This window comes from Lolium rigidum, chromosome 6 (genome assembly GCF_022539505.1).
Source record: "Lolium rigidum isolate FL_2022 chromosome 6, APGP_CSIRO_Lrig_0.1, whole genome shotgun sequence".
Classification (NCBI taxonomy): domain Eukaryota; kingdom Viridiplantae; phylum Streptophyta; class Magnoliopsida; order Poales; family Poaceae; genus Lolium; species Lolium rigidum.
In genome coordinates, this window is record NC_061513.1 from 296965038 (window position 1) to 296981875 (window position 16838).

The following is a 16838-nucleotide window of genomic DNA, read 5'->3' on the forward strand; positions in this document are numbered from 1 at the left end:
TTAAAGTTGTTTTGAAAAACAAGTGTAGTAAACTTGGATAGTAATTGTGTGAGATTTAACTACTCATTGTGTTAGTGATTTAGTATTTGTTTTCTACATTCTACTACATATCATCCACACGAGCATGCTAGTGATTCAATAGTATTTCACAATATTCGGTTCATTTACACAACAAAAAAGTTCTTCTCTCGCAAAAAAAATCTCCTCGTCCAGCGAGGAAGTAATCATCTCATCCCTAAATTTGTAGACATCTACGTCAAATATTTAAAAGTGTCACCATAGCAGTATAAATTCATTACAAGTAAATTTATAGACAACTGCTTCACAAAGGAGCATTAGGAAGAACACCAATATCTAGATTTTTTGTTTGTTTGTGAGTCTAGCTTTTTTCCGATAAAGGAAATATATAATAATATTGTAAAATAACAATTACATCTAGCCTCTGCACCAACAAGATGTACAAAGACATCATGGGTACACACAGCCAAGAGAAAAAAGAGAAAAAGAAAACAAAAACACTGCCCCGGTGATGAAACCACTCGCAATAGTAGCACTCAAACCACCACCGAAGATAGCATCGGGACTACAATCGAGATTGTCCAAAAGCAACGGCTCCAAGAAAAAAACAATACACCAGCAATGTCGTTGCTCAACCGAAGATCTTGGGTTTTTACCCTAGAGTTTCCAAAACAATGCTTTTGCAAGGCTATTGCCAGGTGTAGCCCGGCCCGAAGCCCGGCCCAAAAAACTCGGGTCTGGGCCTCAAAATGTTGGCCCGACACCCGGGCCGCCCGGGCCTAGGTAGCCCGAAAAGTCCATTTAACACTGCGGCCCGGCCCACGGCCCGACAGCCCGATGGGTATCATGGGTTTTTGCCCGGGCCGGGCTTGGACCTGATTTTTGAGCATCGGGCTTTCCTCGGCCCGGCACGAGGCCCGGCCTGGCCCGACATATGGCCAGGTATAGGTACAACCAATGAACGCTAGACCTTTTGTTTTCACCCTGAAAATCGTGTCGAGGCACTTGAGGAGCACCACTAAGAATGCAGTCCATCTATGCTGCCACTCCTGCTTGCCAAGGCTGTTGCTACAATTCGCAAAATACCCGACATATAGGAAGAACCCGTGCCGCATTGTCTTCATCCCAACCACTAACATCTTCACCATTACCAATCTCCGATTGCAACCACCATGGTTTTATCCACCTCTTTCAGTTTCATGGAAATCTAAATAGACTATATTAATTAAGATATGTCCCATGGCATCGAGCCATTATGGATGAAGGTAAGGGCGCGCATGATCGCATCGATAATGCTCTTGATATCCAGTAGCACCCCGCGCCAAACTACGAAAATCTCTGCGATGAAGACAAGAACTCGTCGACGACCAGATCGAGGAGGCCGACATGAAGCAAATCGATGCCTTGGTGCTCGAAGAACATGGCAGGCCTCCACGCCTCCCTCCTCCGCCCAACAGAGCTCATTAGTACGTTAAAATCGTTGTAATCGATCATTAGTGAGTTAAACCAGCTTGGGTCGCCAACCTATGAAAAACCAAAATTTCATTTATCATTTTACCATTTCCAAATTTATTTTTTCCTAGTTGTTGTAGATCTGAGCTGATCGGGTGCTCTCCTTCCTCCCCCTCGAAGCTCTTTTCGAGGACTTGCGGATCCTGACATGGTGCTAGAGCTGTGTGGGTTACAGAGGTGCACCTTGTTTGTACCAAATTATCTTTTTTATTTAGCGTATTGAACGGAATTTTCGTTTTTATCTTATGTACGGAATTATATGTGGTGAATTAATAGAAGGCAGGTATGATTCTTACAAAAAATATACAGGCGAAAAATGAAAGTGATGGATAGGATTGGCCTGTTAGAACAAACTGGGCCGAATGGTTGCTACCTGGGTGGTACGCACATGTCCATCTATAGAGCTTCTTTGGGCCTGCACGGACACGGGGCCCGCGGAAGGCCCTACAGCCCGAGCCTGCCGATGTTCATCTGTCTGGATTGGCGTCAGGCCGCCGCCGGTGATGACCCCGATTCCCCGCTCGTGCCGCCGTGCCCGTCCCCCTGCTGGCGCCGCGGCCGTCTCCGGCTACGCGAGGAATCTCCGAGCAACCCCGGGACCCGCTCGGCAGCGGCGGATAGGGACGGAGTGGCGGAAACTCTCGTTGAGCAAGGCGGAGGCAGTGCTGTTTGCTTGGGTGGTCGCGACGAACATGTTCAGAGGAGAAGCAAGTAAGTTTCTGCCTTCAGCTTCCAAGATATTTTGCCCAATAGGAATTCCCATCTATGTAAAAATGTGATTGATACACTAATGCACATTGTTACAGCCTAAATAATGTTTATTAAGTATTTAGCCAGATTTCTGTCAGTGAAAGTCCTGTGGCATAAGAATTTGACCACGTTTGCCTGTTGGGACTTAGCACGCCACGCTCACATGAACATCAGCCCCTCTTTTTGGTCCGTAGCTTCGGATAAAATGAAGTGATCTTAAAACAGGTCAGTTGTCACCATGTAAATTGGACTGTTACAATCATTGTTGGTGTTCTAAACACTAGTTGTATAGGATCGGTTTTTCCTCCCGTTTTGATGCATACCAAATAGTCAATACAGTAATCTGTAATGGCTTTGGGTACCACCCATGTGAATCAGTGATCATGTGGGTATATGTGACAAGTGTTAGAACCATGGCTGGTGTTTGGAAAGTCGAAACAATATTTTGTACCTGCTATTGCCCCCCTTTTCGGTTTCCTCTTGAGTCAGCGACATACTACTTCTGAACGGAAGCCAGTGTTAACTATTTGACAGAACTAACTATTTTGTGCAAGAGAATCGGCAACTTCCAGTTTCACCACCACTAATCCTATACTCCTATCTATGATGAACAAAAAGGTATCACATCATATCTCTTCTTCTCTGCACCCTTTCCCAATAACAATGGTGGGAATTTGTGATGAGTTAATCTTTAGATGATCCATCTTCTAACTTGGACAATATCAATGGAACCTTAAAGACATATTTATCCGTGTCTGTTTGTTCCACATAGAGCCACCCTTAATTTAGTCCGTACATTCATGGAATTTGTTTTACGATACAAAGTTGAGTTTTATTACTTCTGTCTAATTTCTGAATCTAGTACATAGAGCCAACCTTCTCAATGACTTGGTAACTCTTCAAGGCTTTTTGAATTCACAAGGCTTATGTCTTCAGGAATGGTAGAACTTGCACTTTGTACGCTCATATTCTGAGCTGAATCTTCACTGGAATGAGACATAAAGATGTAGGTCAAGTTATTTAAAAATATTTTTGCAGAATAACTTCACTGAAGAAAAACTCAAATATGTTCATAAATATCTTACAGTAATTCACAAAAGTTTTGCTTTGGTGGCATCTCCATTTCATCTAAGCTTCTGTCGAACATTTCTAGAACTTTGGCTATTGTAGGGCGATAAATGGGTAGTATCTGTATGCACCACAAGCCAATGAAGGTCATCTTTTTTGCCATTTCCTCAATTTCTCTTGTGACATCACATGCTTGCAATCCATCATCTGCTGCGAAGTGGTCATAAATCCAGTCTGGAAAATATTGTTCGCTGGAACTTTTTGCCATTGAGTTCACATTTTTCCTTCCCCCAACCATCTCTAACAACATCATTCCATAACTATAAACATCTGACTTTGTTGAAACCACACCGAAGTTTCGATAGTGAACTTCCGGAGCGATGAATCCAATTGTTCCTCTAGGACCAGTCATCGAAAGCTTGCTCTCATTTGCATGACACAATTTAGCTAGACCAAAATCAGCAATCTTTGGGGTAAAATCCTTGTCTAGAAGGATATTCTGAGGCTTGATATCGAAATGAACAATCCGAGAATTACAGCCATGGTGCAAGTAGTCTAGGCCACGAGCAATCCCAATTGCTATCGCATAGAGCCTCTCCCATCCTAAAGTTTCTTTTGGGTTCCCTGAGTATATGTACTTATCCAAGGAACCGCTGGACATGTACTCATATATAAGAGCTCGTTTTGATCCCTCCAAACAAAACCCAAATAAGCTAACAATATTAATATGAGAGGTTCTGCCAATGCTCATAACCTCATTCACAAACTCATCTCCATTTCCTTTGCAGTCATGCAAGAATTTTACAGCAACCAAACGACCATCATGTAGTCTTCCTTTGTAAACTACACCATAACCACCTCTTCCAAGCTGATCACTGCGAGAAGACGTTATCTTCATTACCTTTGAGGACATGTATCTTTTTGGCGCTAGGGATCCATAAGATACTATCATGGCCTCATAATTCTTTTCATTGTTGCTGCTTGTCTTCTTGAGAAACCATAGTCGTTTGCCCTTTTTATGCCATATCAGGAAATAAATACATGTAAAGAGCAAGGTTGCAGCTGCTGATGTCAAAGCTGAGATGGAAGCACATGTTATTTCCTTTTGTAAATCAGAAGTTATTATACATTCATTATGATTACCAAGATGATCAATAGTTTAACTTTCTCTTTCTTCAAGAGTTCATTATGGTAATAGTACCAACAAGCTAAAGACCATAAGTTGCACAGTCATGCATTATGCAGAAATGAGAGTTTCTTGTTTCAGTTTTAAATTTTAGAACCATTTTTCATTCACTACTGACAAGATAAATTTTAAAGTTAGCATTTCATCATAGAAAACACTATTATTGAACTACTAATATTTAAATCATCCCGTACGAAAAGATAGAAAATGTTTTAACATACCTATTAACATGATCTTCCTGAAGGCCCTCTTTCTACCTGGAATATAACATATAATTTATTAGTAAAAACTATATTGTTCAATAGTATTATGTTTGTTGTTTTTCCAAAAGAAAGAAAGGTGTAAGTATATGAATCTTCAATATTCTGTGATGAAATAGAAAAACACATTGCAAAATAACAAAGAACAATAGAACATGGAGTATTGAGACTTTTGTTTGATTGAGGTATTGAACAACTATGTAGCTCAAATGGAAGTTCGCCAAAACAAGCTTCAATTATAGGTCTGTTTAGATTTGATACCCAATATAGCGATTGCATACACTTAAGAATTGCGAGTCCACGAGTCGAGCCGAGTTGTACCGACTCATAGAGTAGCCGTGATTAGTCTAGATCGACATGTACTTCAGCAGTCGCTAGTACAAAATACTATCATACGTGACAGACAAATAAGAGATTTAATAACTAAAACGGACATAAGTTCAACACAAATTACATAAATAATAATTCTAGAACCTAGAACATCATGACATAGGTCTCAAATGATCTCGTCTAGATGACGGATGTCTTTGAATTTCATCTTCATCCTTCTCGTCTAAATATCGCTTGAGAGCTCTGAACTTCCTTGTGTTTAAGAAGTCGTGGATTTCTTTCTTAATTTCCATAGATGCCTCTGGACAGTTATCCACATAGTTATACACATCACTGAAACCCCAGAAAGGTGCCGCCGCAGCCGTCCCACTCTCTGACCACACAACTTGCACTGGAGCAAATCCTTCCTGGCTAAATCTGGCCAAAATCATAATTCCAACTGGATCATCTGATTGAGCTTTCTGTCTACGATCATTGGACAGATCATGACCATCAGCATTCGGGCCCGCTTTAGGTCCGGAGGGCTATGGCCAGAACTCAGATCTGGCTGTCGGCTATGTGCACCTGTCCGAGGGTCAGCGGTGCACTACAGCTGCGGAGATATCGTCTGGCGTGCCGCGGTGGGGTGTGAGGATGGCCGGGAAGCACATGGACGGTGTCTGGCAGAGCTGGCCATGTGTGGGTTTCATGCCCCACCCCCTCCCCGGCCACGGTGTGGCTAATGTGTCGGATCCAGGCCAGGGGCCTAGATCTAGCGTTTGCCTAGTAATCGTTCTTTCAGGTTTTGTGGGCTTGGCCGGCGGATGCTCGTCCTGCCTGTTAAGTCCCCGCCGTCCAAGGGCTGGTTGGCTGGCTCGGACCTTCCCAGCCCGCTCCGATGGATTTGTCGTCGTGGCGTCTGCCATGTCATGGGTGGGAAATCTTGGATGCAGATGCGGCAGCCTCGGAAGGTGGACTACGCAGGTGACTCAGTGCACCGTGTGGGCTATAGGTGAAAACTTCTGTTTTGGTCTAAATGACAGCGACACAGCGCGCGCCGTGACCCTCTTGGGGCCATCATGGTGGAGCTCTGGTCTCCCCAAGTCTCGGTCTTCAGTGACAAGTTTGGTTTTCCATGTTCTTTCTTGTTTAACTGTGATTCACTTTGTAATAGAGTTTTCTCATCACTTTGTATCGGTTCAGCCGTGGGCTTTATTTATAAATCACTGTTTATCGGTTCGGCCATGGGCATTATTTATAAAGTGAGGGCCAAAGCCTATTTCTAGGAGGAGAGAAAGAACATGATTGATTCCTATGGGTGGGAAGTAGCTTATCAAAGTTTCCCACCGAAGCCGCTCTTCTTATTCCATAAATAAATTTTATGAAGTTCAAGAAGTTCAGTGAAAAAAGGGCAAGTTTTCTTCCATCCTTCCAAGCTCCTCGAGCTTGATCCACAAAAGATATGTGCATTTCTTATTTATAGTTTAGTATTAGAATGCTAAGTAAACAAACAAAACAATTTGATGACTGAACTTACCACTGACAGGTGCACGCTGCCATTTCAAGAGGAAGCCGCCGCTGATGAGCTGCTCGTAGTCGCTCGTGTTTGCCTTGCCATTTGCACCACCCAGCACCGGCACGACTACGAGAGTGTCGCAGCCCTCCATAGCACTCGTCTCATCGTAACTCCCTTCCGTGCGGACAAACACCTGGCTCTCGTTCCCACACCTCATTCTTGTCTGCTCCAGCTCTCTGTCCTGACGTACCATGGAAGCCGATGTGCAGTTGTACATCACGAGGTTCAGGTTGATGGGGTCAATCTTGAACGGGATGCCCAGCTTGTCGGAGGTGTTCCAGACCGTTACTTGGCAGCTGTTGGAGGCTTGCAACAATGTCAGCTTGCAGACATCCACAACGCGCAAGCTCTCTTCCTCGTAAGAGATGTCCATGATTGTGAATCCAACGCTGGGTACAGAGCTTGGTAGAACTGGAGTGTCGTTAAGGCAGGTGATCTCGAAATCCGGGGAACCACATGATCTTTCTGTCTGCCAATCAGAGAGCCAGAATGGGTCAGAGATGGTGACGTTGCCACAGCTCGTAGCCGAGCAGCCTTCCGCTTGCTCCTCAGCCACCACGACGGCCAGCATCAGCGGTAGCCACCAGGCCAAGAAGAGCCAGTATCTTGGAGTCATGGCAGCACGGGATTTGGAATTTGTTGCTAGTGAGCGGGGTGCTGGACCCTGGCCGCCTCGGAAGATGGAAGTAAGTGAGAATAAGAATGCTCTGCTAGTGATTCGGGGCGCTACGCTATCTTGGTGCACAAATCCTGTGAGACGAGCTTCACACGGCGGCCAAAAGACTAGCTTCACACGGTGACCAAAAGACTAACTTGTTGACTGGTTCTGGGGTGATGTTTCGACAGTTTGGCAGAATCCCAGTGGACAAGTCTCTACAGTGCGATTGGATGTGACTGCCGATAGTGGAATTCCATTAACTGAATGTACTTTTCCCCAGGAGTACCATGGCACGTAATATTACAGCAGAAGCAATTTGCAAACACTTTTGTGTGGTGGTGTTGTATCTGGGAACATTAATTCAATGTTTCTTTTCGTGGGAAGAGATAGCTTTGTTGACTACTGAATATTCTTCATACAGTTTTTCTGGAGAGAGAGCCATTTTCTTGTGTGTAATGTGTATACTGGTACTTTGTGAACTCCAGGATTTGCCCATTACCTGCACCTTAACTTTCATCTTTACATGGCATGGCAGGATAATTGCAGTGATCCCGGCGATGGGGAGGTCTGGCAGCTGGCAGGGCACTTCAACCAGAGTGTGCATGGGTGGTTTGTCTCACCACCAGGAGCAGAAGAGATGTACCTTGATAAGTTGATAGTCACCACCAGGAGCAGGAAAGGCAGCAGCTCGGAACCATCACAATTGTTTAGATTTGGAATTTTTTTGCAGCTGTGGTCATGGGGTGTGGGGAGATAGAACAGAGAATACCGTGCCTAGTGGGCTGAGTGCTGGCTACCTTGGTCCACACGTCCTGCAGACGGTCTTCAGACTTTTCAAGAGTGTTCAGGAGAATCCACTGGAGAAGTCTCAAGGTGCGCTTGGATGTGATTGCCAGCAGAGGACTTTCGATTGACTTAGTGTGGGCACCATAATACCTAGTCGCAAATCCAATCTGCAAAATGTTGTGGTGCCTTGTTCATTCTCTGTGGTCTTGTTCTATCGGATTACGCTATTTTGATATTTGTTTTTTTCCCTGTGGTAAGATAGAGCTTTATTGTTTACTGGCTATTGTTTATACAATCTCTCTGGAGAAGACTCATGCCTATGTTAAATATGATCCTGCAACTCCTTCAAAACATATCCTTCTACCAGGTGTGAGCCTCCAGCTTCAATTCCAAAGTGACCTCCACCGCCTGGATGTATGGTTATGGTGAACTTTTATGCAGCGCTGAACTTGTGGTCTCCGGCGCATGGGTGCTGGAGCTATGGTGCGTGATGAGCATGGCATATTTCTGTTGGGTTGATGTCCTTCCTTGACAATGTTTGTTACCTTGAACCTGCCGTGGGTTTGCACTGATGTCTGCCGTAGATGGAAGTTCAGATAGAATCATCCAGGTTTAAGACAGTCTGAACCTGGTCTACAAGATCAATTCATCCTCGTATGCTTGAACGACTAATGCAAGGTGCCTGTACCAAATTATTCAAAGGATATATGGTAGAGATACATGAGCTGTCTTCAGCAATTACAAAATAAAATCTAAATGATACTAGCATATCTTTGAGGTCTTCAAACTCTTTCTTCTTCTAAGACATAATTATATACTTTTCTGAAAACAGCCAAAGATAGATTACAAATCATAGACTTGTAAATGCGAACGAAGGTTCTCTCATAATTTTAATTTGAACCGTAATACTAAAGCTATGTGCACGCACCTAACCATTAAAGTAGTCAATTAACATCGACAAGAGTACCAACACCAGTATAACATGAAATAATAATCGACCAGCCTTGTCGACGTCATTGGAGAGCCGATAGTACAAATTGCCATTGTAGAGGACATAGCCGCTGAGACAAAAACCGCGAGAATAATCCTCCCCGCGGCAACCATGAGAAAAGATCCAAAGTTGATCTGGCGACGCAAGATCTCAAGACTTATACCTAGAGAATTGCAATCTTTCAACACCACCATTGACGCCGAGAAAGAGATCACGTTGCCGAACGAATGGCCGAAGGTCATTTATCGTAGACGATGCCATCTCTATTGAAGAAAAACTAACAAGAAAAGGGCTACCAAAATTCTAATAAAAACACTACTTTTATCAAAAACTCTAAGAATAGATTCCCACTCCTCCCGACGCCGGCGAAGCTGACCGAAGGAGGAAGAACCGATCTGTAGAGGAGGATAAAGTGGAGGCAGCTAGGCAGGGCCGGGCCGGCCAAATTTGGGGCCTTGTGCGATACTTTAAAATGGGGCCCTATTGCACTAGAAAAATAGACTATTCAAAAATTATAACCAATATGCGAGAGTATCTTACATAGAAATTGTATATATTAAGAAACATATCTATTAAACTCCCTGTTGCATAATATTTATTCGAACAACATTATTAAAAAGCATACCTATTAAACTCCTGACTCCTGGCTCAATCTGACTCTAGAATCAGTTTAAGGAACAATAGCAAATACAAGGGTTGAAGAATCAACATCAAGTGACTGATTATCGGAGGACACTTTCGTTTTGTTTTTAACAAACTTGCCAATTGCCCCTCTTTGAGATTGAATCAATTATTCTTCCTTCTCTTTTTTTTAACGCTTGTAAAAACTGGATTTGGACTTTTCCATGTTGATTTCTACAAAAAAAGATGAATAAAAATACAACACAACTGAACGAATTTGTAAATTATGATAAAAAAACATATAGGGGGCGGTAGAGCATCTACTAGAAAAAACTGGACAAGAAAATTAGAAAAGAAATAGGGAAGAGAGATGAGATGAGGGATGCTGCGAGCGCATGACCGCACCTGGTGTACTTGATCGCAAGATCGACCGGCAAGGACTCGGAGCAGTGCAGAACTGCAGAGGAGAAGAACTGATTGGTGTTGGGGCCTGCAGCCCGCGTCGCTTCCGCTTCGTCAAGGGAGCCGAGCCATGTAGTTTCTCGATCAATTCAGCTTCGTTGAGGAAGGTGAGCCAGTTTCTAGGCAAAACCTTTACACCGACCAGGTCGGTGGCTACCGACCACCGCACGCCCCCTGGTCGGGTATGAGCCAGGCCCATTTATGTCTGTTTAGTCTGTAGCAGTTCGTTTTCCCTTTTTTTTCTGGTTTCTTTTTCTGTTTTCTTTTTTCTATTTTCGGTTTTGTTTATATTTTTTAGATTCGAAATTTTTTATTTTTAAAATTGTTCAAATTGAGAAAATGTTTAAATTCTAAAATATTCAAATTTGAAAACCGTTCAAATCTCAAAACTGTTCAAATCTAAATACCGTTCAAATCTGAAAACCGTTCAAATCTAAAAATCGTTCAAATCTGAAAACCGTTCAAATTTGAAAACCGTTCGAACGTGAAAAATGTTAAATTTTTTAAAAAATGATCATATTCGAATATTTTTTCAAATTTTGAACAAAAAATAAAAAATGTTAAAATTCAAAAACTGTTCAAATTTCGAGAAAAAAATCTAAAAAATGTTTCAAATTCGAAAAATGTTCAAATTTTGAAAATATTTAAATTTCGTAAAAAACTAAACTTGAAAATTCCAGATTTTAAAAATCACTTTTATAAAGAATCAGCTTTTAGAAAACGTAAAAAGAAAAATCGAACAGAAAAAACGAAATAGCAAAAAAAAACTGGGATTGTTGGGCCGGCCCAACAACCTACCGGGGGGTGTGCGGCTCCTGGTCCGCGCCGACCACGTCGGCATACAGCACCCACCCAGTTTCTGGATCGATCGATTCCCGTCGGCCTTGCTGGGCTAGGCTACCTCTCCCCCATCGATTGGAAGGCCAAAGTATAGGGCTGGTCCTGTTTTTTTTTTTTTTTTGCTGAATATCTATACGAGTATAAGCCTATAATAACATTTGGGGCCCCAATTTTTTTTGGGCCCTGTGCGCATGCACACTTTGCACTCCTGCTAGCCCGGGTCTGCAGCTAGGGTAAGGCGGCGGTTGTCTTCTTACTCGTGCGTGCTTCTGGGGTCGTGCAGTTTTTTTGACAGGAAACACATTTTCATTACTCTCCTTGCACAGCAATATCACTGGCAATAAAGTCACTTACACAGCTGGGTGCAAAATCCACCCAGAAAGAACTCGCCTCAGCAGAGTTCATTCCAAATCTAGCTAGCTCGTGAGCTACAGCGTTACAGGTGCGCCGATCAAAGGAAAAAGAAAAGCAAATGAAGTTGGTGACACACAGACTCTTCACTTCCTTTATCAGCACGCCTATGGTAGACCTGTCATACTCGTTGCCATTGAGAGCATTCACCAGAGTAGTAGAATCAGATTCAAATTCAACTCTGGTTGCACCCATCTTGATAGCTCCCTCCACCGCTGCAAGGCAGGCCATGGTTTCCGAATGGAGGGCGTCGCGGAGGTGGCAGGATTTACCAGCACCGGCCGCCGCAAAGTCCCCGAGATGATCCCTGGCGATGAAGCCCCAGGCTCCCTTCCCTGTTGCGCTGTCATAGGCTCCATCAAAATTGATCTTAATGGATCCATCAGGTGGTTTCCTCCATTTGTGATTGACAGGCGGTTTTGGTCTCTTCTCCGTTTTGTTGAGGCTTTGAAAGTCGATGATATGTGTCTCAACTTTGCGGCATACTTCCTCCACGTATCTTCTGTTTTCCCAGCGTTGACCTTGTTCCTGGCATCCCAGCACTCCCACATCAATGTCAATGTTTTGATTTGTGTATCCTCCTCCATCTGGTCCAAGGCCTCCAGGAGCTCCATCGAGTTTTTGCAGCCAAGCAGCGATTCTCTGATCTTCCCCAACCCAAGGAACCTCCAGCATTCTTTCACCATCTTACATTTCAGGAAAATGTGTCCCCCATCTTCGTCCAGCCTGTTGCACACTGGACATCTTGTGTCCAAGTCGACACCTATCCGCTGGATCTTCATCCTGCTTGCCAAACTGTTGTGTGCCAACCTCCACACAAACATTCTCAACTTGTTGTCCGCCTTGAGTTTCCAGATTTTGCTCCATTCGAATTTAACTGTGTTGTTTGCAATGTACTCCCTGGATCAGGCCGCCTCCCTCCCTGTACGCCTATTTTTATTCATCACAGCCACCTTGTATGCAGACTTGACCAAAAAATTCCCTTTGGGATCGAAATGCCAGGCGATGCAGTCCTCCATATCCTCGCACAGGCTAATGGAGAGGATGGCCTTAGCATCTTCAGTTTGGAAATTTTCTCTGACCAGGCGTTCATCCCAAGTGCCATTGAGAGGATTTATGAGATCAGCCACCTTGCTCAAAGTCCGCTGTCCCTTAACAGTTCTTGGCCTTCTAGTATCGCCATTGGGCAACCAGGGATCAGCCCAGATGTTGATCTTGGAACCATCGCCCACCCTCCATATAATTCCCTCCTTCAGCAAGGCCACGCCTTTGAGGATACTGCGCCAAGAGTAGGAGATACCCGGCGCCGCACACGCATCCAGGATGGAGCCATTTGGGAAGTATCTCGCCTTCAGAACTTGACCACAGAGGGAATCTGGGTCCTGGATGAGACGCCATCCCTGCCTTGAGAGCATGGCCATATTGAAGAGGTGGAGATCACGAAACCCCAGGCCCCCCTCTGCTTTTGGATCGGTGAGGCATTCCCAGCTGAGCCAATGGTGCCTCTCTTCATCATTGCTATTCCACCAGAACTTGCAGATCATCGCACTAACTTCATCGCAGAAGGTTTTGGTGAGGTCAAAACAGGACATGGTGTAAATGGGGATGGCCTGGGCAACCGCCTTCACAAGAATCTCCTTCCCTGCTCTAGATAAGAATCTTTCCTTCCAGCCTTGGATGAGCTTCCATATTTTTTCCTTAAGGTACTCAAAGGCTTTCTTTTTAGATCTTCCCAAATAGACGGGCATGCCAAGGTACCGCTCATTATACGCTTCATCCGGAATTTGAAGGGAGGCTAGGAATCTCCTCTTAGCCTTTCTATCTGTGCCTTTACTGAACATGACAGCCGACTTCTCCTTGTTGATCATCTGGCCAAAGGCACCCTCATAAATGCCCAGAATTTGCTGGAGTTTCCTGGCACTATCTTCATTAACCTTCATGAAGATAAGGGCATCAGCAGCAAAAAACATGTGGTTAATCCGGGGAGCCCCATGGCAGATCTGCACCCCTTGCAGCGAACCATCGGTGTCTGCAGCTTTGAACAGAGTGGACAGCCCCTCTCCACACAAGAGGAACAAGTATGGAGACAAGGGGCAGCCCTGGCGCAATCCCCTTTGAGGCTGGATAACGGAAGTAAGCTCACTATTGACCTTGACCCTATAGCTGACAGTTCGGACGCATCCCATCACCAACTTCACCCAGGCGCTACCAAACCCCAGCTTGATCATCATTTTCTCCAAAAAAGACCAGTCAACTCGGTCGTATGCTTCACAGCAGCGATACCATCCCTACCCCCTTCCTATTGTGCATGAAATGGGTAGTCTCATACGCAATGAGGATGTTGTCAGTAATTAGCCGCCCAGGAACAAAGGCACTCTGGCTTTGAGATATGCAATTGGGGAGCACCTGCTTGAATCTGAAAGCAACAGCCTTGGCCACAATCTTATAGAGCACATTGCAAAGGCTGATGGGCCTCAGATCCTTCATGCGTTCAGGATTTCTTGTTTTGGGAATGAGGACGATGATAGTTTCATTCCAGTCTGCAGGCATATTTTCCCCATTAAGCACTTGCAGGACTTCATTCTGCACTTTCTCCCCCACTAGCTCCCAGAACCTTTTGTAAAAGACCACAAGCATACCATCAGGCCCAGGGGCCTTGAGGTCTCCCATAGAATTCAGAGCCTGTTTGATCTCATCATTGGTAAAGGCCTTAGTGAGAAAAGAGTTCATCTCCTCGGTCACAACCCTTTGGACCATGCCTAGCAGCTTTGGTTGAGAGTGGTTTTCCACGGCGGAGAACAAAGTTTTGTGGTAGTTCTCAATAAACTGCTTCAGCTTTTCTTCTCCCTCCACAATGTGTCCATTGTCCGACTTGATCCTCTTGATCATGTTGGCTTTCTTTCGCTCAGAGACACAGGCATGGAAGTATTTGGTATTCTGGTCTCCATCTTTTAGCCAGTGGGCGTGTGCCCTTTGCTTCCAGAAAATATTCTTCTGGTCTTGTAGCCTTTCCAACTTATACCTCAGCATGTGCTCTTTGGAGACTTGGTTCTGGGATATATCTTCCCTCCTGCACTTGGCCAACTCCTTTTTGACCTTTTTAATTCTGTTCCTTAGATCCCCCAACACATCTTTGTTCCATGTGTGCAGATCAGCACCCACTTGCTTGATGATTTCAGTCACCGCTCTATTACCATTGAGAATGGCCATGTTCCAGGAATTGTACACAATTTCCTCACATTCCTCCTCTTCAAGCCACTTCGCTTCAAATTTTGGTTGGGCTATGACCTGGTTGGTGTTGGGTCTATTTGGTTCATAATCCGGATCCATGACCACGATGATTGGCCTGTGATCCGAATGTCTTGGGTCACCGTTAATAGTTTTGTAGGCTGGAAAATGTTGTCTCCACGTCAAATTTGCGACGGCCCTATCCAGCCTTTCCTTGATGTATGTCCCAGCGGAGCTGCTATTGTTCCTCCATGTGTATGGGTCTCCAATGTAGCCCAGATCCTCAAGCTCACAAGCATCAAGAGCGTGTCTAAACCTTTCCATTGCGGCTTGGTTTTTGACTTTCCCTCCTTGTTTTTCACTAGCAAAGAGGATTTCGTTGAAATCCCCGAAGCACATCCAGGGGAGATTGGACTGGCCATGCAAGATTTGCAAGAGCCTCCAAGTCTTCTCCTTGTCGCTTGTCTTTGGCTCCCCATAGATGCCAGTAAGCCGCCAGACGAAGCCATCCTCTCCCGTGATCTCCGCCTCGATGTGATAGCGGGTCTTCACAGGGCTAACACACAGCTTCACATCCCTCTTCCAAAACAGTGCTAAACCACCGCTTCGGCCATCACAGTCGTACACTTCCATGTTTGGCATATTCAGCAACACTCTGAAATTCTCCATCCCCCTCCTGTCCATCTTCGTTTCTGACAGGAAAAGAACATCAGGCTCTTCCGCCCTCTGGAGCTCCAGAAGACCGTCCACTGCCGGCTGGTTCCCAAGCCCACGGCAGTTGAAAGCTATCGCTTTCATTGATCAGGGCAGGATTGACCTGTCAATCCCGCGAGTTTTTGAGCAACTGCGCTCGTGTTCTGCTCCTTCTTTCCCTGGTGTGACCTTGCCTTCTTTGCTGTTTCTTCCTTCTCTGTCTCCTCAAGCTCCAGGGCCCTTTTAGCTCCCAGCTTCCCGCTGGCCATCCCCTCCACTTGTTTGGTCGGTCTTGGCCTCCTTGTGAAAGTGCCCATTTTTGTTTCCCGCGGAAGCGAAGAGGCACTTTCACCCTTCCCAACAGTTGATGTAACCATGAATTCTTCCTTCGCCACATTTGGAACCAGGGAGGTTCCCGCCGTTATGGGGTCCAGCTCCGCCTCCACCTCCATCGCCACCCGCGTCTCCTTTTCCTTCCCCGGTTCAAGAACCACCAAGGACAAGTCCTTCTCGAGTCTCTTCCCTTGCACACCTGAACCCCCGGACACCTTTTTCATTGGACTGGTAACCTCCTCACCGTCCACTTTGTTCTGCTTTACCAACGGTCCCGAACCTACGCCGTCTTTCCTCCATGAGGCACTTCCACTGCGGCTACCGCTCTTGCCGCCCGAACCGGCTCCGCCCCAACTGCCCCCAAACCCGCCAGGCGAGCTTCTGCCCCTATCCTCCCCAAATTTCTTTGCTACAAGCTCCGGTCCATATTCTAGAGACTTGCTCTTTTTGTCTCCCGATTGGCAGTAGTCCTTCTTGTGGCCGAGCCGGCCACAGCAGTAACAGAAGTCAGGCAGGAACTCGTACTGGAAAGGGCACCACCTCTCCAGCTCTTGGAGACCCCCGGTATCGAGTTCCACATCCTCAAGCAGCTTGATGCCGCGACGTAGCGGCACTCTGATGTCCAGGATTACCTTAATTCGCAGAAACTTTCCTACCGCTGTGCCATCTTCATCAGTTTCCACATCCAGCAGCCCACCGAATTCAGCACCAATAGCCTCCGCCGTCTCCCTGTTCATGAGCCCAAAGGGCATTTGCAACACTCTGATCCAGCACGGCACCTTAACGAATTGGTACTCGTCCAGCGTCTTCCTAGGGTCGAAGTCGACCATCACCAGCAACTCATGGTTGAACATCCATGGCCCCTCCTTGAGCGCTTTGCTCTTTCCCGAGGCCTGCGAGAAGGTGAACCTGAACCTGTTGTCGCCCAACTCCTTGCAGATGGTGCCATTCATGGGGCACCAGATTCCGCCCAAGGCCCGCTTCAAGTACTCCGCCGCCACTGGCCTCTCCGACATCAGCTTGCCCACTGCTTGGAGCTCCGCCGCCTTCACCTTCCCCGTCAGCCCGCCTCCCACTTTGACCCCCTTCTTCTCCTCCTCCGAGAGGCGCATCTTCTTCAGCATCCCTTCGACCCC

The 16838-nt window shown here is 45.6% G+C and overlaps 2 protein-coding genes across 2 annotated transcripts in view; one reads left to right on the forward strand and one right to left on the reverse strand.

Annotated features, from left to right (window-relative positions):
* Window positions 1–3124: 3124 nt before the first annotated feature.
* Window positions 3125–7295, reverse strand: LOC124659791 (LEAF RUST 10 DISEASE-RESISTANCE LOCUS RECEPTOR-LIKE PROTEIN KINASE-like 2.4). Its single transcript, XM_047197602.1, has 4 exons — window positions 6641–7295; window positions 4756–4791; window positions 3366–4425; window positions 3125–3266 (listed from the first exon to the last, which is right to left on the reverse strand). Exons 1-4 carry the CDS (start codon window positions 7293–7295, stop codon window positions 3161–3163), a joined length of 1857 nt encoding a protein of 618 aa, XP_047053558.1. The 3' UTR covers window positions 3125–3160.
* Window positions 7296–16653: 9358 nt separating this feature from the next.
* Window positions 16654–16838, forward strand: part of LOC124664420 (LEAF RUST 10 DISEASE-RESISTANCE LOCUS RECEPTOR-LIKE PROTEIN KINASE-like 2.4) — a 6903-nt gene continuing 6718 nt past the window's right edge. Inside the window, exon 1 of the mRNA XM_047201946.1 lies at window positions 16654–16808. Within this exon, the coding sequence (XP_047057902.1) occupies window positions 16654–16808 (155 nt within the window). The remainder of the gene's footprint in view (window positions 16809–16838) is intronic.